This window comes from Sardina pilchardus, chromosome 12 (genome assembly GCF_963854185.1).
Source record: "Sardina pilchardus chromosome 12, fSarPil1.1, whole genome shotgun sequence".
Lineage (NCBI taxonomy): Eukaryota > Metazoa > Chordata > Actinopteri > Clupeiformes > Clupeidae > Sardina > Sardina pilchardus.
In genome coordinates, this window is record NC_085005.1 from 29,175,415 (window position 1) to 29,197,668 (window position 22,254).

At 42.4% G+C, this 22,254-nt stretch overlaps 1 protein-coding gene and 5 non-coding genes across 6 annotated transcripts; 1 reads left to right on the plus strand and 5 right to left on the minus strand.

Moving 5' to 3' along the window:
• Positions 1–8,539: 8,539 nt before the first annotated feature.
• Positions 8,540–8,612, minus strand: trnaa-agc (transfer RNA alanine (anticodon AGC)). Its single transcript has one exon. It is a non-coding gene; the product is annotated as a tRNA-Ala (tRNA).
• Positions 8,613–9,161: 549 nt separating this feature from the next.
• Positions 9,162–9,234, minus strand: trnaa-agc (transfer RNA alanine (anticodon AGC)). Its single transcript has one exon. It is a non-coding gene; the product is annotated as a tRNA-Ala (tRNA).
• A 3,009-nt stretch (positions 9,235–12,243) lies between these two features.
• On the minus strand, positions 12,244–12,316 carry trnaa-agc (transfer RNA alanine (anticodon AGC)). The gene has a single exon. It is a non-coding gene; the product is annotated as a tRNA-Ala (tRNA).
• Positions 12,317–13,023: 707 nt separating this feature from the next.
• trnaa-agc (transfer RNA alanine (anticodon AGC)) lies at positions 13,024–13,096 on the minus strand. The gene has a single exon. It is a non-coding gene; the product is annotated as a tRNA-Ala (tRNA).
• A 4,116-nt stretch (positions 13,097–17,212) lies between these two features.
• On the minus strand, positions 17,213–17,286 carry trnai-aau (transfer RNA isoleucine (anticodon AAU)). Its single transcript has one exon. It is a non-coding gene; the product is annotated as a tRNA-Ile (tRNA).
• A 621-nt stretch (positions 17,287–17,907) lies between these two features.
• On the plus strand, positions 17,908–20,685 carry LOC134097822 (prostaglandin E2 receptor EP2 subtype-like). Its single transcript, XM_062550771.1, has 2 exons — positions 17,908–18,824; positions 19,041–20,685. The coding sequence occupies exons 1-2, from the start codon at positions 18,036–18,038 to the stop codon at positions 19,314–19,316; spliced, it is 1,065 nt and encodes a 354-aa protein (XP_062406755.1). The 5' UTR covers positions 17,908–18,035; the 3' UTR covers positions 19,317–20,685.
• The last annotated feature ends 1,569 nt before the right edge of the window (positions 20,686–22,254 follow it).

Sequence of the window (22,254 nt, forward strand, 5' to 3'; positions counted from 1 at the left end):
AACCCAGAAATGTTGAGTAGCCTACCCTAAAGTTTTATTGCAGAAATGTCATCTATAGGCCTAATAGATGGAATTTAACTTGGTTGCCTAAAGTTGCACTTTGGGCAATTTGCATAATTAACATAAATATATAGGCTAGGCAATTAAGGTGAATAGGGTAAAACATTTAAATAATAGATATCACTATGAAACTTTCTTAGTTGGTTACTTGTGCTAAGATGAGAAAAAAAATTATTGCATGTTTTTTATATTTTAATGTTTACATATGCAAATGAGGCCATGTCTCATTAAACATGCGCTCATTTGCATACTGACAACATCAGATTGTTTAATAATAAAGTCATGCTCAAAATATTTTTTTCCCAGGGTAAACATGTGTACTTGGGGTCTGAGTTGGTGAAAACCTTTAAGGGTCAGGAGGCAGTGTTGACCTATGGACGGACGGATTAAGAAATTAGGTGCTCCATGCAAAATAACTATATAACAGCATGCACACACACGCAAACCTACAAGAGCTATACATAATATGCAAAATAACTATATCCAGCATGCACACGTACACAAATACACATTAACTATATACAATATACATATAAAATAACTATGACATTTTAAAGGCACAGGAGCAAGATGTTTTTGTACGGTCACAATTATGACCATTGGTATTAAATGGGTCAATGGGTTAATGTAACCTGCGTTGTGTGGAACCACCGCGGTCCAGCCCTGCACATGCCCGGACTCGAACCCGCGAGACAGCAGCACCTCGGATCGGGAGTCGAGCGCGCTAACAATCCAGCTAAAAGCCCAGGCTACTAGCTTTCATGCCAGCAGCGCTCTTGAAACGTCGGGGAGTGAGGTTTACTAACATTCTACAGCATAGCTAACCAGCTAGCACCCGTTACATTAACACTGCCTCCTTAACAGCGCGGTTCCTTTAAAGGTTTTCACCAACTCAGCCCTCCAAGTATATGTTTACTTTGGAAAAAAGAAACATTTTGAGCCTGGCTTTATCACACTATCTGATTTTGTGTGTATACCAATTAGAGCCTTTTTTATGAGATAGGACCTAATTTGCATATGTAAACATTGAAATATAAAAAACATGCAATAATTTTTTTTATCATCTTAACACAAGTAACCAACTGAGAACGTTTCATAGTGATATATATTATTTATTTATTTTTACCCTATTCACATGCAACCTATTCCCCTTAAAGGGATATTCCGCCATTTTTGGAAATACGCTCATTTTCCACCTCCCCTCGAACAAAACAATCGATATTTACCTTGTTCCCGTTCATCCAGCCGTTCTGTGAGTCTGGCGATACAACTTTTAGCTTCAGCCTAGCATAGATCATTGAATCGGATTAGACCATTAGCTTCTCGCCTGCTAGCTTCATGTTTAAAAGTGACTAAGATTTCTGGTAATTTTCCCATTTAATACGTGTCTCCTCTCAAGTTAGAAAGTGCAATAAGACCAACTGAAAATGAAACCTGCCATTTTTCTAGGCTGATTTGACATGGAACTACACTCTCATCTGGCGTAATAATCAAGGCAACTTGCAAACGTACCATAGGCGCAGTGATATCGTGCGCAGCATCTGAAAATAGTCCCCATAGACAACAAGCAGTAGTAGTGCCAGTAGTTTGCAAGTTGCCTTGATTATTACGCCAGATGAGAGTGTAGTTCCATGTCAAATCAGTTGGTCTTATTGCACTTTCTAACTTGAGAGGAGACACGTTTTAAATGGGAAAATTACCAGAAATCTTAGTCACTTTTAAACATGAAGCTAGCAGGCGAGAAGCTAATGGTCTAATCCGATTCAATGATCTATGCTAGGCTGAAGCTAAAAGTTGTATCGCCAGACTCACAGAATGGCTGGATGAACGGGAACAAGGTAAATATCGATTGTTTTGCTCGAGGGGAGGTGGAAAATGAGCGTATTTCCAAAAATGGCGGAATATCCCTTTAATTGGCTATATTTATGCTAATTATGCAAATTGCCCAAAGTGCAACTTTAGGCAACCAAGTTGAATTTCATCCACTAGGCATATAGATTACATTTATGCAATAAAACTTTAGGGTACTCAACATTTCTGGGTTTACTATTGGGCCAATGGGGATTGCGACTAGACTAGATGTTACGCGCTCAGTTAGGCCTACTTCATTGTGTGCTCTTTTTCCTCGCTTTGGCCTAATAACTCTTCTATTTGTTGAATATAGCAGCTAGTCCAATGACCTTATAGATAGCCTATTGATAGTAGTCATTGATTCGGGCTACTGTAAACATAGCACTGATTTGCGGTGGGTAGTACTGGCTACTTAAGTGAAAAACTATGACTACGATATGCTAACCTGGTAATAAAGTACAATTACAAGATGTTTTGTTTCCCATTTCTGTATGTTGTGCGGAAAAGTGCAAAATAGCATAGTTAAAACAAGCAAAATCTGCATTTTTCTAATAGGAAAAGCAGGTTCAGTTCATAACCTTAATTGGAAACTAGGCCTAAATACTTTGCAAACGAGCAGTTGTCATTGTAATTTTCCAGACCTTGGAGAGGGGTCTGGACATTTTAATGCTGGGGGAAAAAAAAAAAAAAACTGAAAATACCAAATTTGTCATTTGTAGTGTAGGCTACTTTCACCTGCATGTGATGTTAGCGTATTTCATCACCGTTACAGTTTTTTCTAAAGGCTTAAGTGCTAACCGCCATTCTTGTAGCACAATTTCTAAAACTATTGATACATAGCATCAAAACCACTCATTGCAAAACTAAAAGCACAAACACAGCTTTGCACTCAGTTTGCAATTTTGTAACACACATTGTGCAGCACTCTTTTTGCTGAACTTTGAACACAGCTCACTGCTTGCACTCAATTTCCAAATTTGAAGCACACTCCTCAAAACATTTATGGCTACAGTTTTTTTTCAATTTCAAACACACTAAAATGACACTCAAAGCACAATTTAAACTGACACAGCAAAATATCCTCTCAAGTCTCCAAAAGTCTTAACACATTTTATGCTTTACATAAATTTAGCAATTCAGAATGGCACTTTTTGAATGCACTGAATCTGCAGAAGACATAAAGTATGTTTGCAATTTCAAAACAATGCCATTCAGAATGACACACATGAGCTAACTGACCAATACATGCACCTAGCCAAAGCACTATGAAAAGACCACAGGTACCGTAAGGCAAGGCAAGGCCACTTTAATTTATACAGCACATTTTGTCCAGCAGGGCAACCCAATTTGCTTCACAAAGATAAAAACAATAAAACCATAACAAGTGAGCGCCTTTTTTTACAACAAAAATGGAAGACATTGCAGAGAGAGGAAGAGGGAGGGTGAGAATGAGAGGGGGAGGGAGAGTCCAATGTAAATATACTTGCTGTGCATATGTTGCACTGACTTGTTTGGTGAAAAAAATATTTCAACAGCATGCATGTGCGTAAATAACTTTCTACAATTTTAACTATTCTAGTAATATGGCAAAGCATACGATGAGAGTGCTCAATATATAATGTTTTTAATTGAGGGTTAGGGTGGTGTAGGCTTCACTACGGGTGAGATTTTGCTGTTGTTGTCGCTACATTTGGGAATTGTATTATGTCGTTCGTTTAGATGAGTGGTAAGTTTGGTGTCAGTTTGGTGTCAGTTTCCTGTATCTGCCCAAACGAAATAGGGTCGGGGACTAGGGGCCAGCCCAGAGGTCATGTGTAACAGTGATGTGTGTAATGTGAAACGACTATGGCTGTCTCTGTCTGTGTCCTTTTCTCACAGGAGTAGACCTTAGCCTAGATCCATATTCTGATCAGTGTTGACAATTAACATTTTTGGCAGGCGTTTGTGGCAGAGGCTTTTATTTATTACAATTAGTTCATTGATTCACCCCTTTCCTTGTCCTAAAGACAAAACCAATGTACTGGTTGGTTGTCATTAAGTTAGTGTGACACATGGGGGCGCTGTGGCGCAAAATGCCACAACTCATCATGTACGGGTCCAAGTAGCCTACCCACGGAGGCTCAGGTTCGAATCCGACCCGCGATCATATCCCGACTCCACGCCGATGCTTCTGAAATAAATTGCATCCTTGCCATTTTTCCAAAATCACGCATATCGAGGGCTGAGAACCAAGTGACATTTTGGTCAAAATTGAGTTATCACCTGAACGCTCTTGATGAGCTCTCTTAGCTGACAAAATTATAGAAGTAGCCTAGGCTAAAATATTTATATAGGCTAGCTATAGTTATTGAACAAAAACCAAAGGTCTTTAACTGTGAACATATAGAAGCAGTTAGATTTGTTTTGGCTCTCCTGTAAAGTTGGTGAAATGTCAGTGAAATGTTGGTTCTCAGCCCTTGATATTTCCAAGCACCACCATCCCTTCTGTTTAGCTCGTCTTCCAATTGAAAATGCTGCTGTATCGCCGGGTTCGAATCTGGCTGAACCACGTTGATCAAGCACAGCGCAGGTTTTCGCACGGACTATACGTTTAATCGCCATTCACAGGTTCATACAATTTGGTAATTTGCCAGCCCATTAATTCACACAATCCACTCAATACAGCTCAGCAAGGGCTGCATGACCTAACTTTGGTCCGTATCAGTGTTGATATTAATTAATTCTTTCTGCTCATCAGACCATTACATTTTAGTTCATTGATCTGCTAATTTGCCTGTGATGTTAAGTCATGATATGACCATGTTCAGGACTAGGTTGTCATATTCAGGGTCAGGACATGGATTTTGCTTGGACGTACACTGAAATGTGTTCTGCTTGCGGGCATCGATCCCGCTACCTCTCGATTCCTGTCCCGTCAAGTAACCAGAAAGTAAGCCCAAAGTAATTTTAGCCAATCACGATTCTCCTTGTGGCTTACTTTTGACCAATCACGTTCTTCCTCTGTGGTTTACTTTTCGGTGCACTCCTCCCCGCTTCTTGTCAGCTTTGGTGATTTCATGGCTTTCAGTCATTTATCAATCGGTAAGATATGCATTTTTAAACGTGATGTACCACTATTGGACATGTTTTCTGCCACATCTTTAGCTGTTGCTATTGCAGTTAGCTTGTTAACGCAATGTTATTTGCTTATTTGATAGCATTAGCAGCCAGTATCGCTAAATCCATTTCTTGTGAATAATGACAGATCATGCTGGCTTTTGTTGATCAATTATCAGATACACTTGGCTTAATTGTATGCCAACTTATTCCTAAACATCATCTTATTTTTTGCTATTTTCTTGTTTTGATGTGATAATGTGCGGTGTCTTGGCAGTGATGTTGACATGTTAAGTTAGCATTGCTAGAGTTGTTAGCCAAGCCCATGTCCGAAGTTATGTTAAAAATCGCACACTAACTAATGACTGTATATATAATCATTTTATATGTCTGTGTGCATATCTTACATTTAATTGGGATTAAAAGTCGACAAGCGAACAGTGCAAGGTGTTGGACATTATTTTACGGGTGGAATGCAAATGCCGCTCTTTGTATTCTTCTTGGTCCGAGGACATCTTAGTACAGTTGGGTATGGGACACCGGAGCAAGTAATATTGGATGTCAGTAATTAGTCATTACCTCCGCCAAGGAGGTTATGTTTTTGTCTGTCTGTCTGTCTGTTTGTTAGCCAGATAACTTAAAAAGTAATGTATGGATTTAGATTAAAATTTCAGGGTAGGTCTGAAATGACCCAAGGAAGAAACATAACATTTTGGGAGTGACCCGTACTACTGTACCGTCTGGATCCAGGAGCCAGGAGGCGTTTATGTTTTTCGCTTGGCAGTGTAATGCCATGGTCACGTGGTGGCGATCTGAATAGTTTAGGTTCAAATGTATGACAACCAAGATAGAAGTTAAGTGTAGCAAGAGTCGGCGAAAGCTAATAAGCCAGCAACTAGCAAAAAGCACACAGTATGGACAACATAAGTCCCTTTCCCACATGAGCGAGACATCCGGATGTCAAACGGATATCAAACGGGTGGCTGTATGTGGGAACGCAAAACTCGGGTATTTTCTTACCCGGAAATCACCCCACTAGCCCCCTAGTACTACTTCTAGATGTTACCCGGGTGCGCTTAGGTGGGAACGCAGCCGGCACAGTTCTGGGTAGAGATGGTGGGCGTACCGGTGACGTATAGAAATGCGCCCTTGCAGCCTGCTTGCAGCGAGGCAGAAGCATGGGCAGAAGGGCAGAAAGTACAAATTGCCATAGTAACGATAAACATTGCCCTACGAGAGTAGGAACACAGACGAGAACACCGGAGTACAGAAAACAGTGACATTTTGTTGTGTACGTACAATAAAAATTTTAACTGCAATCACGTTGTTGTGTTTGTTGCGGGACAGGCAGGATTATCCTTGCAAACGTGAATAGCTTGAAGTGTTGTCGATCAGCTTGCAACTAGCTGTTTAGTACAGTGGTTAGCAATTAACAGCTAATAGTTAACGTCGCTGTTATTTAGCATGGTTGCTTTTTGTGGGAGTTGGGAAGGAGCCTCAGACCTGTGTGCTGTTTATATATTTTCCAGGTGTGTCGTTATTTTCTATTAATTTGTTGTGTTGGATGTTTATACCAGAGAGGGTTGAAGTAGAGCTTTGTTTATACTGTGGTCCTGGCGTTAGCTATTTTTTCCTCTATGCTAGCTCCCGCTGACTAGCGAGCTAACTACTTCTGTTGTTTCATGATGTTTTGGATCTGAAGTAAGCACAACAACGCATTTATTTAGCGTCATCTCCCTCCCCCTGCAAGTGCTGACATTGCCCCACCCCTCGCGGCTCCTACTCGGGTCTAGTGTGAACACAATTACCCGTATCTCACTCGGACATAAAGCTCATGTGGGAAACGTCCGTGTCGTGCCTCTACCTGGGTAAATATGTCCGGGTAACTTCTAGAAGTTATGTGGGAAAGGGACTATAGCCTATTCACCATCACGCCACTTCGAACTAAGCTCGTGGATGGATAAAAAACGCATGGATAAAAACATTCAGACGCTTCAGAATGGCTTCAGGTTTGATAGAAAAAGAGGGCGAATACCAGATGAATTCTCTCATTTCATAGCCTAGTTAGAGGAACAATACTCTGAGTGCTTTTCCAGTTTTTATTTGTATTGTTTGTGCTATTTTCTTTTCTTTTTTTACGCATTACTCTCTTCTTTCCTTAGATACTCATGTGACATCTTGGTGCTGAGAATGATGAGGAAGAGGACAATGTTCTTGGGTGACTGCATGAGGCCAAAATAACCTCCATCTTTGGCTCTGTCTTCGAGATGGACTCCACCAAAAAGGTCACTAAGACACTGGCTGGTGCTGCTGCAGGTACAGCTGCCTGGTGCACTAATGTGGAGAAAGAGCACGGCCAGGTTCTTGTCTGGGTCCTGACAGCCGGCGAGGGTCAAGCACTGGATGCTATGGCAGCTGGATTAGTGAAGCAGCACAGGGAGGCAGGCGAGGCACCACCAAAAATGATGTAAGTGGGTAATATTATTGGCCATACCATCATGGAGACTAATATTTTTGACCACCCCATTTTTTTGTTACAATATTTGACATAAAGTAAGTTAAGAAATATATATAAAATGTACCTAAAGCTACTAAATAGCACTGGTGAATGTTTGATTATATCAAGTTTTATCAATGCTGCAAACATTGGGAAGAATTTTAGGAAAATGTTCCGTAATTGCTGGGGGGCTAATAATTTTGGCCTCAACTGTAAGTGGATGGAAGCTGCTGCAGTCAGCATGGCCCTTGTCATATCAGGTGAGGGCCATGTTTGCAGGGCTTCAAGCACGCCTTGACATCTGGCATTTCATGCACTGGTTTGCTGCAGGCGTCACAACAGAGGCTCACCACCTGTATGCATTTTCAGGCCATGTGCATTTTGAAGTTGGATCCGGAGGATGTTGTTGATCTTCACCATACCAAGGAGGACACTTTGGGCGGTCCTCTGGTGTACCACGGACAGATCCAGCAGATATGGCAGGAGCAGGAGAAACACGTGGGATGGAATGCATCTAAAAGCTGTTTGCCAACTGCTATAAACGAGACCCAGAGGACTTCCTGCTGAGGACAAGCACCCTGAAGAGAGGCGGTGTGGATCTGTGTCCGTGGCTCTACCTCCCTGAAGTCCTTCCACCTCCACTTGGAACAGATTTATTCCAGGTATTGCATATGGGTTACTAGTTTCTGTCTTACAGTAATATTAGTTATTTTTTTGTGACAAATCACTAGTTTGAGAACTCTTTTTTTCTCTGTATGTCTGTTTTTTATTATTAGTTATTTTTTGTGACAAATCACTAGTTTGAGAACTCTTTTTTTCTCTGTATGTCTCTTTTTCTCTAGAGAAAATTGTATATCTTTGAGTTCAGCTCACGACAAACGGGGGCAAAAACAAATCATCACACTATTTAGTTCATTGCGGTGCTGTTTTTGGCAGTCATGTTGTGCACTGACGTCGCCGCGTTAACGACCATGGTGTCATATTCAGGGTCAGGATATGGACTTTGCTCGGACTTACACAGAAAAGAATCCTGCTTGGAGAATGCGGGCATCGATCCCGCTACCTCTCGCATGCTAAGCGAGCGCTCTACCATTTGAGCTAATTCCCCTGTGGGACACCTGATCCTTGAAGACGAGCAGGTTATGGGACTTGGAGAAGCCATGCAGCAGTGTGTGCTGCCACCTGCTGGACAGTTTGAAGACACAAATGACATGTCTTCATTTCAGTACTTTCCATACAACACAAAGTTGAAGGCCTACAATGGTGGTGGATGACATTTCTTTTCTCTTGCTTGGACACCCAGGCTTCTCATAATCTCTCCTCTTGTCTGCACTGACCAAAACCAAGTCAATAGGATGCAGAAACAGAAAAATGCAGAAATAAGCATTAAAATGCATCCACAGATCAATGGCGACTAAAAACAATAATTTGATTTCGGCAGCTGAGCCTAAATAGACAAGCGTATGCTTCCTCCTCTCTCCTTAGCAAGGTAAAGGAGAGTAGATGAAGTGCTCTTCATAATCAAGTCATCACATCATTGTGCTCATTGGGGTTCTGTTTTTGTCAGTCATGTTGAGCACTGACGTCGCCGTGTTAACGACCATGGTGTCATATTCAGGGTCAGGATATGGACTTTAACACAGAAAAGAATCCTGCTTGGAGAATGCGGGCATCGATCCCGCTACCTCTCGCATGCTAAGCGAGCGCTCTACCATTTGAGCTAATTCCCCTGTGGGAAACCTGATCCTTGAAGACGAGCACGTGTGCGCAGGCGCAGGACTTGGAGAAGCCATGCAGCAGTGTGTGCTGCCACCTGCTGGACAGTTTGAAGACACAAATGACACGTCTTCATTTTACTTCATTCATATTTGCCACATATTTGCCTGTGTATGTGTGTTAGATAAAACGCCACTCCTTCCTGATGCCTTAAGCCCAATTCACACCAAAGATTCCCGACGCGACGAGACTGAGTTGCAGCGGTGTGAATTAGAAGTTGCACGTAGTTGCAAGCCGTCGCAGAGCATTAGGTGCTGTGTCCACCAAGCGCGTTTTTTGCGCCGACGGCGACAATTTTCAATATAAAGTCTATGTATCTCAGCGTTCACAGCACTGAGCGCCCTCAGCGGAAAAAAGCTCTTGGCGCTGACCGTTTTTTACCGCAGCGCTCAGAGCTCTCAAGTTGAAATCTGTTCAACTTTTAGAACAGCGCCGGGCTCGGCAATGTCACTTCTCGTTATAAACTGGTTTTGGTAACTTAGCAACAATAAACACTTATCGAAGCGCCGAGAAAAGGAGGTTGAGGCCGCTCTGGCTGTAAAAAACGCGTTTGGTGGACACAGCACCTTAAACATGTTGAGTCGCAGTCGCAAGGTTTTAGAACGTCGCGGCTCGTCTCATCTCGTCTCGTCGGGAATCTTTGGTCTGAACCCTACTTTAAAGGAAAATGCTGCCCATTTTTCTCACAGACCTCTGTTTCTCAAAGTCACTGAGTGCTGTCAGTATGAGAAAAAAACCCTGAAAAGTTGCTGCAGAAACCAGCCAGAAGAGCCACAGTGCTACACTATGGGGGGGGGGGCTTAATTTTAAATATAGGGTGTAGCACTGTAGCTGCCTGGCTTCTCTAGATGTTAGGGATGAGCAAAAATACATCAAAGTGTATCTTAAAATAAAATATCAAATACCGTAATTTTAAGCGTATCAAAATAAACTACAAAATGCATAGCCAAACCATGTATCAAAACAAAATACTAACGTATATTTTTGTATTTATTAGTATGCTATGATATGGTATCTATATCTATGGTATGGTATGTGATAAGGTATGAAGCATGATATCACTTTGCAAACCTTCCATATCTATTTGATCTATCCCTTCGTCAGTACACTGACTCTGTTGATTAAGTGGGCAGTGTTTGAGAACAGCAGCTTTTCTCTCCCGACGAGACATGCCATGACCTGCAAACAGTCAACAGATCAGTATGCTGACCTGCCTGTTACATCTCATAGACTAAATTACTGTATCAGAGATGCTCTCAAAAGGTCACAAATGAACTTGTCAAGTGGTACAAAGTGGAGCCAAGTTTCTGACATCGTTAGTGCATGTTCAGATTGAGCAACGTATCCGCGGGCAACCGCATAACCAGTTCCACGTGTTCTGATGGGATCATGTAAAGTTCTCTAGAAACTGAGAATTCCATTTATCAAGAAAATAACAGTTGGTTTGAAAGGCCCAACCCCAAAGTCCAGACTGACAGACTGAATGGACTTTGCCGTGCATTCTCGCGAAATTCGTCTCTGGGCATAAGGGTTTCCGTCACCAAAGGGAATTACCCACAGTTCAAAGCATTGTGATGTTTACCGAAGCCGAAAATGGCAAAGATGTATTACAAAGAAACAACTGCATGACACACAACCAGCTTGTGAAAAAAGAGTTTGAAAGAATGGAATGAGGCAGCCGTTTCCTGTGCCTTTGGCTGTGTGAAAAGCAACACATTTTAAAAGTAAATTATCATACCATCTTCATTATGAAATGTCACCAAGGTAATGTGTGATCTCATGAAGTGGCATCCCAAATCCTTTTATAGCTATCTTAGCCTATAGAGCACTGACGTCACTGTGTTAACGACCATGGTGTCATATTCAGGGTCAGGATGTGGACTTTGCTTGGACTTACACAGAAAAGAATCCTGCTTGGAGAATGCGGTTATCGATCCCGTGTGTGTGTGTGTGTGTGTGTGTGTGTGTGTGTGTGACCAACCCACCAGTTACTCATCTTGTATTCTCATCCTCCTGAATCTCAATATTATGATCACAACAAGTCTTGGCGAATTGCTGAAGCTGGGCATACACTGTGCGATTCAGCACAAGACGCATGATTGAGCCAAAACTCATCGCACAGTGTATGCCCAGCAGAGTTGGGCTCATAAAACTGGCTCATAAAATGTAACAAAATAAAAAACAAAATAGCCTACTGATGTGAAACATCAGTAGGCTATCTTTTTAGCGTTTTCGGATTTTTGCAGTTTTGGCCTTTAAAACTCAATAAAAAAACCCCTCACAATTCAGTTAACAGCTAATATATTCAGCAAAGCACATTCAAAATGCATCCAAACATTCAACAACTCTCTGGCCTAAAAAAAGTGAGGCTACATAAGCCTACATAGGCTAGTTTTACATTTGGATAGGGTCAGTGTTACTACTGGGAGCATAAGCCAGTATCTGGAGCCTACAGAGGTTGCACAGGGTAGTCCAACTCCTCCAGAATAGCACACCAATACTTTCCATTGCTAAAAAGATTGCTGTGTCTCCCACTGCAGTCTCAAGAGCATCGAAGAGATTCCAGGGGACAGGCAGTTGCTCTAGGAGAGCAGGGCAGAGTGGTAGAAGGTCCTTAACCCAGTAGCAGGACCAGTGTCTGCTCCTTTGTGCAAGGAGGAACAATAGGAGCCCTGCTAGAGCCTTACAGAATTAACTCTAGCAGATCACTGGTGTGAATGTCTCTGGCCACACTGTCAGAAACAGACTTCATGAAGGTGGCCTGAGGGCCCGATGACCTCTAGAGGGGGCTTTGAGACACCGTATGGCTATTTGTGCTGCCACCTAGTGGACAGACCGAAGACTCAATGACCCACCTCTTCATACATCTGATTTAATTTCAAAGTCCCTGTGACCTGACCTTGTGTTGCGTTCATTCCAGGTGAGGATATGGACTACTGAATTACATTCAAAAGGCCAATAACTGGAGAATGCGGGCATCGATCCCGCTACCTCTCGCATGCTAAGCGAGCGCTCTACCATTTGAGCTAATTCCCCTGGGGTGCAAGGTATACTTGAAAAACAAGACGTTACAGAGACCTGGAGAACCAGCATAGCCATTTGTGCTGCCATCTGCTGGCCAGATAGAATACACAATGATCCACTTTGTGTATTTGCCAAAGAACACAAAGTTGAAGGCTTACGATGGTGGTGATGGATGACATTTCTTTGTTCTTGCTTTTAGGCATCCAGTGATGATTTCTCTCCTGTCTGCATAGACCAAGATCAAGCTGGTAAATAATATACACTGACAAAAATATTGGGGCGCCTGGCCTTTCCACCTACAGGAGTGTTTAGAATATCCCATGAGAATATCCCATGACGCTTTTCCACAGAATTGAGTTTGGCTGTGGGGCTTTTTTGTCCATTCATCTAAAACAGCTGTTCCCAAACTGTTCCCTACACGGACCACCTCCTACATCCTGATTGGCTCGCGTACCCCCGCCATCCGACACCATTAAAAAGTTTAAGCCGCCCTTTTTTTTTTATGAAAACATGGCCTACTATGTAGAGTTTATAGATTGCAGAACTGTATGTTTACTCGGCTCCAGGTGTAACTAATATCATAGTTCTGTTTTGGAAGCTTTGTGTAAACCTCTTGCACGGGAATTGTGACACGCACAGGACTATGACCAGACCTTGTGTTCCGATCATTTCTCTGGCTGAGGATGTGGAATTACATTTAAAAGTAAAAGACCAATAAGTGGAGAATGCGGGCATCGATCCCGCTACCTCTCGCATGCTAAGCGAGCGCTCTACCATTTGAGCTAATTCCCCTGGGGCAACCCCTTTTTCTAGAACACTGACAGGTGACAGGTGACTTGAGGAAGGGTCATCATGCTGTTATTTATGCTGCCATCTGCTGGACAGTTTGAGGATCATGTGTGTGCTACATGCCTGACATACTGTAAGAGCTTGTGACACAACAGGAAGTTGGCAAGACCCATAGTGTTGGCCACACGAACCCCCTAGCTGACAGAATGGTTAGGATGCTAGTGAGTAAATTTACCTGGTCTTCCAACAAGCCACATGCATTCCAGTGTTTGGCTTCGGCGCAAAGTCCTCATCAGCTGTCACAAACACCTTAAATTTATGATGAGTATCATTTTGATGTAGAGTATGGATGTCTCAGTTGTCCAGTTGATCATGATTGTAGCCTTCCTATTGGCGGGTCAGATGTTGACAGACTTGGGTGATGACTTTGTGACAGTTTGGAGGACATTACGCGGAGTGGACTGTCAGGCGAACCTCAGACTAAACCAGAACTCTCCACTTCTCACCCTCTGTCTGTTGGTCGTTGTCTGTTCAGCACAGAGTCCCTATGAAAGACAAGTATTCGTTTGCAGAGTGAAGCTTCCATAATCACAGTCATTGATCTGATATTAGAAAGAAACACCTTTTAAACTGGGTCTTAACTGGGTCAAAATAGGCTGTATGTGTCTTTCACTCTTGTTCCACTTTTGTAATTTCACGACATGGCAACATCTGAAAAACGTCATCTAGTGGTCTAAGTGGGTTTCTTTTGCGAAGCAGAGTGCCGTGAAAAAGTGATCACACAGCTACATCCGCTTACTACACTACTCTTGTCCTTGACCTGTGAAGTGTCCAGATTTTCCCAGCTATCTCTTACAACCATAGCAGAGTGACGCAATAGCCTGACTCAAGAAGGCGGGGAAAATGTCAGCATTATTATGTCAGTACATTTCCAGAAACTCCCAACGACTCCATATGCATAATAAAAATTGACCAAATCACTAAAGTGGCACTGGGAAGGACTCTGGGGAATGTAGTTTTTTATAGAGATGACTAGTTGCTGTGGTGACTCAACACACTCCAGGGTCTAGCAGAGACCGGGGATTCTGTGGGTCACTGCATGGGAGAGGGCTTTAGTGTCTGCGATGCCGTGAAATATGAATCATAACCTGTCTGCCCTGTTCTCAACCACAGCTACTACTAGTCACAGGATCCATGGGGAGGAATAATGTCCCACACCCAGATCATTCAGAATGGAGCACCATAGTAACCCAGATGACAACGGTTTATCGCATGGCCCTAGTGCCTTCCCCATCACAACCGCTCATCCACTATAGTAATTTCCAGTACAGTATTTACCGCACCTGTGAATTAAGCGCAGTGCCCCCAATAGCCCAATGAATCAGAATGAGATTATGCTTTGAGGGAGAATTCTGGACATTTTTCACATGGAACTCAAGGTCACCTGACTCCACCTTCCTACGTACTTCCGTTCAGTTTTCACCTCTACATAGTGCGGTGTATTTGCGGGTTTTCTGAGGACAAAAATGTGCAGGTCCAATCAGCGAACAGAGGGAGTAGCTGAGAACGATGACGTTGAGGTTATGCTCTAGTTTGAGCATATAAAGTCACGACCAAACGTTAGCGATTGGTTATGGCAAATGGTATGTTGGACACATAAAGAGTGTAGACACACCCCATTGCTGCTCATTTTAACCAGCAGACCTTATTCGAAGCTTCGTAAGCATTCGTTGCACTGTAAGCACTGTGTGCTACTATAGATGTGCACCTCCACTATTAACTGATTGAGGACCAGGCTTGTGCAAAATTCAGAATTGAATTGAGAATGACTCCTAAATTCCAATTCAGTTCTTGAATTTGAATTAGATAGATAGATCGATAGATAGATAATTAGATACTTTATTGATCCCCAAGGGGAAATTCAAGATTTTAATTGAATTTGAATTCAAGGGCCCAACAGCTGTTTTCGTGAAAAGACGTTCACTAGTGCAGCCAGACGGTTTTTGCAACTTGTAAACATAGTCATCATTACCTCTGTTTTAGCGATGGTAAAACAAAACCGCTAAACTTTAATGAAGCTATTACTATAGCTGTGCAGCTAGATGATATATTCAAGGGTAACGTCCAGGCTTCCACGAATACAAGTCAGTAGTAAGATGACAATTTTCTTAAAGGTAACTCAGAATAGAATATAATAAAACAAAAAAAAAATCATTTTACTGTCTATGGAGAAAAACAAGTGAATCTGAAAGCTGTTGGACCCGGAAAGAGATGTATTATCCCATTATTACATCATCACTTAATAACCAAATTTTGGTCAAAAACAGGATGTAGAATTACAATTAGAATTTGAATTAAAGGAAGTAGAATTGAAATTCAATGAAATTCGAAGAAATTCATAAACACTAATCCAGCGCAAACTTTATGGGCGCTGCCATCTTGAATATCGCCATCGCTGCGTGCCTGCGGAGTGTGACGAGTGACACTTGCCTGTGCTTTTCAATGAAAGCATCAGAGAATGTCTAACGAGATCCTGCTCATGAAAGAAAATGTCAGGTGAAAGGGAACATTGGGTAGATGATGTCAGACTGTGGCCAAAACATACCGATGAAGGTCATTTATTAACAACATAAGGTATTAAGACGTGTATTAATTACAGCAAACCTCTGCAACAGCCGCCTACGGAACCAACGGGCTAATTTCTTAGCAGCCAGGCACGCAGTAATGACGGCGCTGCTTTACTTCCGTGTTTCGCTGGATTAGTGTATACATCATTTATTCGATATATATCAGATATGATTGCATCAAACAAACACTATTTATTGGTCCATCTATATATACCGTCCTTTGAAAATCATGTTCACTGGAATAGGCCCTTGATGACACTCCAAGGAGTTTCCTGTTAATGCTATACACATCTAATGGAGCATTGGAAACATGAAACTAATGGAGCATGGGTACCACAGATCTACTGGGCCATACATCTAGTGGAGCATGGGAACCATTGATCTAGAATAAGAACCATGCATTTGAAGTCCAAGTGAGTCAGGGGCCCGTCTGGCTTTTTTGCACTATTTTTTTTTTTGCATTTTGGTTTCCCGGTACATTTCCCGCAGGACATGCTTAATCTAGCACTTATACCACTTGTCATACTTACTGCTACACAGACATGTCCTTGTCACAGCGTACCTTGACTGTTTCCCTTTTTTTTTGTAAATAATAATAAATGTAAATGCTAAATGTGGTGGGCCACTAAAGGCTGACGATCCCACTGAACTGGCATACTTTACGCCTGGGAGAAAAGAGGCATCTTTAGAGGATAAGACATTCACTGGGAATAGACTCCCTGGCCCAGAAATGCTGAGGCTTTTTAGATTACGCTGCTGCCCTGACCCTTCCAGGGCTCCTTCTCCCTCAGCAGCAATAAATCTCAGCAGGAAGCCCCTGACCAGTAGCCAACAGGCCCTCGGGCCCTAATAGAAATGTACTCTAGAATCAAAATAGTCCATGTGGTGTTCTCAACACAGGAATAAGTGAAGATGTTATTTTTTAATAGTTTTGGATGTATATGGATTACTGTGATTGATAACGAGATGTGTTTGTGTGTGTGTGTGTGTGTGTGGGGGGGGGGGGGGGGGGGGGTGCTACATGTTTATAGTTTGAAGTTGAAAAACATTGTATTGGATTATAATTTTGATTTGGTAAGAAAAAAAACCCACACAGTTTGCATATGTCAATGTTTTTATTACACGTTATGCAATTAAAAGATTGACATATCGATTTTACTCTCTCCTTTTATACCGGAGAGTAAAGTGATGCCTACGACTACCCTTGAATTCTCTTGGTCATGCCTGTGCCTGTTACATGTGCCATGCTTAACCTATAACATGTGCCTGTAATTGGAATTTATCATACACTCCCTCTCTCACCTCCTTTGCTGAAAACAGCTGGTGTATATCACTACATAGCTGCAGGTGTCAAATCCTCAGAAATATCTGTTTGAATTATCGGTACCATTGACCTGCATTAGACAGGGTATACGTTTTACATGTGGTGATTGTGAAACGTTGCCATGTTCATTGTTGACAAATACGTTCCCTCACTAACAATAAAGATCCTTGGCCAGTACGGGGATCGAACCCGCGACCTTGGCGTTATTAGCACCACGCTCTAACCAACTGAGCTAACCGGCCATGACATCGGGGGAGTATTGACAAATAATAATACAAGCAATTATACTTTCTGTGTATTCTTCTCAAACTGCTGTTTGATAAATGTTAAATTCAGAAAATGTGTAAAACACCGTATCACCGTCCGAGCGAACTATACGCAAGATTTTTTTTCAAACACTAAAATATTGGACACACGAGAACAGAGAACAACATTTAGCGAAACTACATGTCTGAAAGAAATAGGCTACTTTGACTCAATTAAGCCAGCTGAAAGGGGTTCCTGTTTAACGAAAGCTCTGAGCTTAGCCTAGTAATTGTTTTATTAGTTTAACTAAAATAGTAATTCAACTCCAATAATTAAAAGCTCTCAGCTTGGACTACTAATTAATTCATTAGTTTAACTAGAATAGTAATTAAACTCCATTAATTAAAATATCTTACACATTTGCATGCCTCCAATGCGCGCTCCTCTACAACATTTTCCCCCACTATTTGCAACATGACCATATTTTCACTGATAAAATGACGTCATGAGCACAAATTGCAACGGGGTGAATCACTGCTTCTACTTGTCAGAGAGCGGGTCGTGTAGGCTACACTTCATATAGTGCTGCGCTCGGGAGCGCAAGACGAACATTTGGAGACTGTAAAACACGTGCAGAATACTCACAGAGAAAGCACTGCTTTTGTCCGTGAAGTTGTCCGGAGTTTTCTCCGTTGATACTATAGAACTGTGACAGTTTAAGTGTGAACAGAATTAAAGTCAAAAGATGGACCTCACAAATGTTTCAGAGTGCAAACTCATCGGTCCAGACAACCCAGGGACTCCGGCGGTTTCCGCATCCATGTTCGCGGCTGGGGTCCTTGGAAACATCTTCGCGTTGTTTCTGTTGGAGATACGACGTTGGACGAAAAGTCACGGTCTTTTTCACGTGTTGGTTACTGCTTTGGTTATCACAGATTTACTCGGAACTCTTGCCGTCAGCCCGGTAGTTCTTGCCGCATACGTGAGGAAGGCAAACCTTGAAACGATGGGAGGCAGACCTCTCTGCAACCACTTCGGCTTCAGCATGACATTTTTCAGCCTGGCCACCCTGTCCATCCTGCTGGCGATGGCTGTGGAGCGTTGGCTCTCCATTGGACACGCGTACTTTTACGAGAGGTACATCACCACGCGCTGCGGCTACTTCACGATTCCTCTCATCTACCTGGTTTGCTTTGCATTCTGTACGCTACCTTTCGCTGGTGTTGGGCAGTATCGGTTGCATTGTCCTGGTACGTGGTGCTTTTTTGACATGCATCCTCAAGAGCTCCCCGGTCGAGTTTACGCGGGACTCTACGCATCTGCTATGCTCGTGATGATTGTGTGCACGGTGCTCTGCAACGGATCTGTCGGTTATCATCTGTTTGGCATGTACCGGAGGAGAACAAACAATCGTGGATCGTTTCGAGGACCGCACGGCCGTAAGAGATACGAGTCAATCACAAGAGAAGTGGAGCATCTTCTCCTTCTCGTCGTGATGACTGTTTGTTTTGTAGTTTTTTCTCTTCCGCTTGTGGTAAGCCAACTTAATCAATCTAAAATCAGATGTAATAAGATTCACCCTACCCTGTAGTCGTTTTGTAGTTTCTTTTCACCCATACATATTTTATTTGTTTTGAAGTAGCATTTGGTTAGGTCTTGCCCAGCCCCTAGCTGCTAGTAATAATAATTTAATTGTAGAATTGTCAGCTTTATGTTTTGATGCAGTGGCTTGCTTGTGTGTACTCCTCAGGTCCAGTTGTACACAAACTTCTTCCGAACTCATCCCTGGCCTGAGCAGAACCTCCAGATGCTTCGGCTGCTCTCCTTCAACTCCATCGTGGACCCCTGGGTCTTCATCATCCTCAGCCCCTCTGTCCTACGCTTCCTGTGGGGGAAGCTGTGCCGGCGGCAGCAGCCACTGGGCAGTGTGGACAGGACCATCCATGCCACGCGACCCGTCAGGCTTGGCACCCCAGCAGATGCTCCCAAGCCGCCTGCACCGACGCCTGTTGCCCTCTGCCCGTGAGGGGTGACGCCCAGAGGGGCCTGGATGGTCAAACGCTTGGCACTGTTTTGCCCACCATGGAGTACACTCACAGTGGATGATCCAATCAGATTGAGGGATGTCCTCCTGACAGGCTGCGTCCGAGGTCAGACGTGTGGTCACAGCTGCGGACCTACATGCCTTTGACTAAATGTGAGCGGACAGACTGCTCGAGGAGAGGACGGGACACAGTACAGAACGACCTGAGAAGACAAGAACTAAGTGCAAGAACTGATGGAGCACCATCAGGACTGCATGGACGAGATGGGAGTGGCACTGTACAGTACATCACCGTATAAATTGAAGATAGCACCAGTGATGATTTTATGATTTTATGAAGGTTTAAATCATAAGCTTAATCCAATGATTCTCAAAGCTAAACACATTAAATACAGCTGTGCTCTTATGTTTGCATACCCTGTACATACATGTGCCAAAGTTGACTAAAACGTGGACATTTTTTGGAAGTTGATCTTAATGCCTTAATTAAAACCATGTGGAAAAATCTAACCTTTAAGGACACTGATTTTCCTTGTGGTTGTGAATGAATAATGTGTCGTATATAGAGAAAATGCAAGCATAAAACGAGCGAAAACGAACAACGAAACCGAAACCAGAGATGAAATCGTAAATCCTGCATAGTTCCTCTTTAAATTCCCATACAGACAGGCAGATCTTTTTTTTTTTTTTTTTAAAGGCTAGTCATTTCATAGATTCGGTAATATTGATGTGTCCTTAAAGGTCGGATTTGACTTTAGCATGTGTATGTGTGAGCACAACTGTACTTGTGTCCATGAAAATATGCATTTCCAGGGACACAAGGAAACAGGAAATACTTGGGGTAAAAATACAGAAAATGAATCCGTAAAGAGGCAGAAAGTACCGCACAGGCAAGCTGACTGTATGGCAGAGTACAAAGCTTTTTTCACAACGCCAAAGACAGGCTAACACAGTATCCTAGGCGAGCATGAGAGTCTGTCGTAGACAAAGCCTTACCATTATTTATAGGACTAAACAGGGAATTCTTGATAGATTACATAAAATGAAAGTAAAACAGAGCTGTCACAATAAAGAAAGTTAATTTTATAAGAAGCTTGTTATTATTCCAGACTCCCTATAAGCAGTTGGCCTCAGAGGTTATGGATAAGATACACTCAAAATCACTCCTTGTAATGTCTACATTTCTTTAAAGTGTAGCCAGATGGACAACAACAACCGGAGTAGACATTAAACAGCTAAATTGTTGTCTGAATGCTGAACATTTCCCCACAGTTTAAAGGCACTGTATCTGTTAAAAGAGTAAACTCTACAAGGAGTTGTCTGGCCAGTTGAATTGTACAGTGTAGTTCAGTTCACGTTTCTGATTTCATTGTACACTGTTAATGGATAGATAAATTAAACAATGGAAATAAATACTGGCACTGGCCTCCCATGCCCCAGGAGAATAGTGGTATGGTCTGTAAAATATGAACCTAATTTACATCACGACTGTTTGCTTACAAAAGGTTAAAAATATCATGTTGGCTGAAGCCCACGAGGGAATAAGGGGCATGTCATGTGTAGTGTTAAACATGGGAGGGTAAAACACTCTTACCCCCAGAGGGCTATCTGCCATATAATGTACTGCTGGGGAGAATCCAGACTGCTGCAATATTATAAACAATATAGACAGTGTACATTGTACATTGTACATTGTACGTCAGAGCCAGAGACTTCATTTGAAATTGTGCGGGGAAGTTTCAGAGGCATCCGTCAGTCTTGTTAGGTTTTGGTGACTCCTGTTCCTCTTTTGTTGGAAGTATTTGATGGCTTGTCCACACATGCAGGATGTTGTCAGTGCGATTGTGACATGAAAAAGGAATCAGTCTTATTTGAACATACATGTAGGTCGGGGAGAAGTACAGTATGTTTATAGTAATATGATGATAGTTACCCGTAATTTCCAGCCTATTAATGAACCGTTTATACAAATGTATACATTGATTTCTGTGCCATTCCTTCAGGGGCGGGACCATATTAGGTTAACACATGAGAATGTGTTTCCTCTCTTCACCCTAATTATGATTCACTGGGCCGTCGGGCACTGTGATGAACACACAGGTGTGTTTGATGCATGGTTTCATCTTTGGTAAGAAACACCGTCCTGCGGTTTATATGCAATACGGCTAAAACTGTCATTATTGTAATGAGTTCAGTGAATGAAGACATAGCATGCTAAAGAAAGTTTAATGGGAAAAGATGAAGATACTGTATATGGTGTGAGTGTTCAGTGAATGAAGACATAGCATGTTAAAGAAAGTGTAATGGGAAAAGATGAGGATATTTATGGTGCGAGTGAGGGCAGTGCTTAAGGAAAGGCTGGTGAGGCAGAGAGGAAAGATATGGACCAACATGTACGATTTAACTTGACACTGAAATGTACGTTTGAAAAGATTACTAAACCACAGAGACAGACTGTCTGTCAGAAACGACAGCCAGCGTCAACACAATACAGTTAAGTCCAGCATGTCATCCTCATCATAGATTTGGTCACACACTTCTGTGTGTGTGTGAGAAAGAGAGAGAGAGAGAGAGACAAACTCAATATTGCCTGCGTCACAGTGGTTTGTGTATAGGTCCATTATCTATTTAACAGGGCACTAAGAAGGAGGCACCTTATAAGGTGAGAGCAATTCTCTGTGTTCTGTTTGTCTGTCAGAGCTCTCTAACAGTGTTTATTTCAGACTTAGCCTGCCCTATAAGCGCTGTCAGCTTATGTGCAGCTTCAAACAGCTTCACAGCAACTATAGATCAAAACTGAAGTAAACATTGTCGTTGTCTTCTTCCTCATCATCTTCATCCTCCTCCTCGTCCTCCTCTCTGCATAGACCTACTGTAATTAAATTCCTGGGCTTTCCATGGAACACTTCCAATTAAGAAT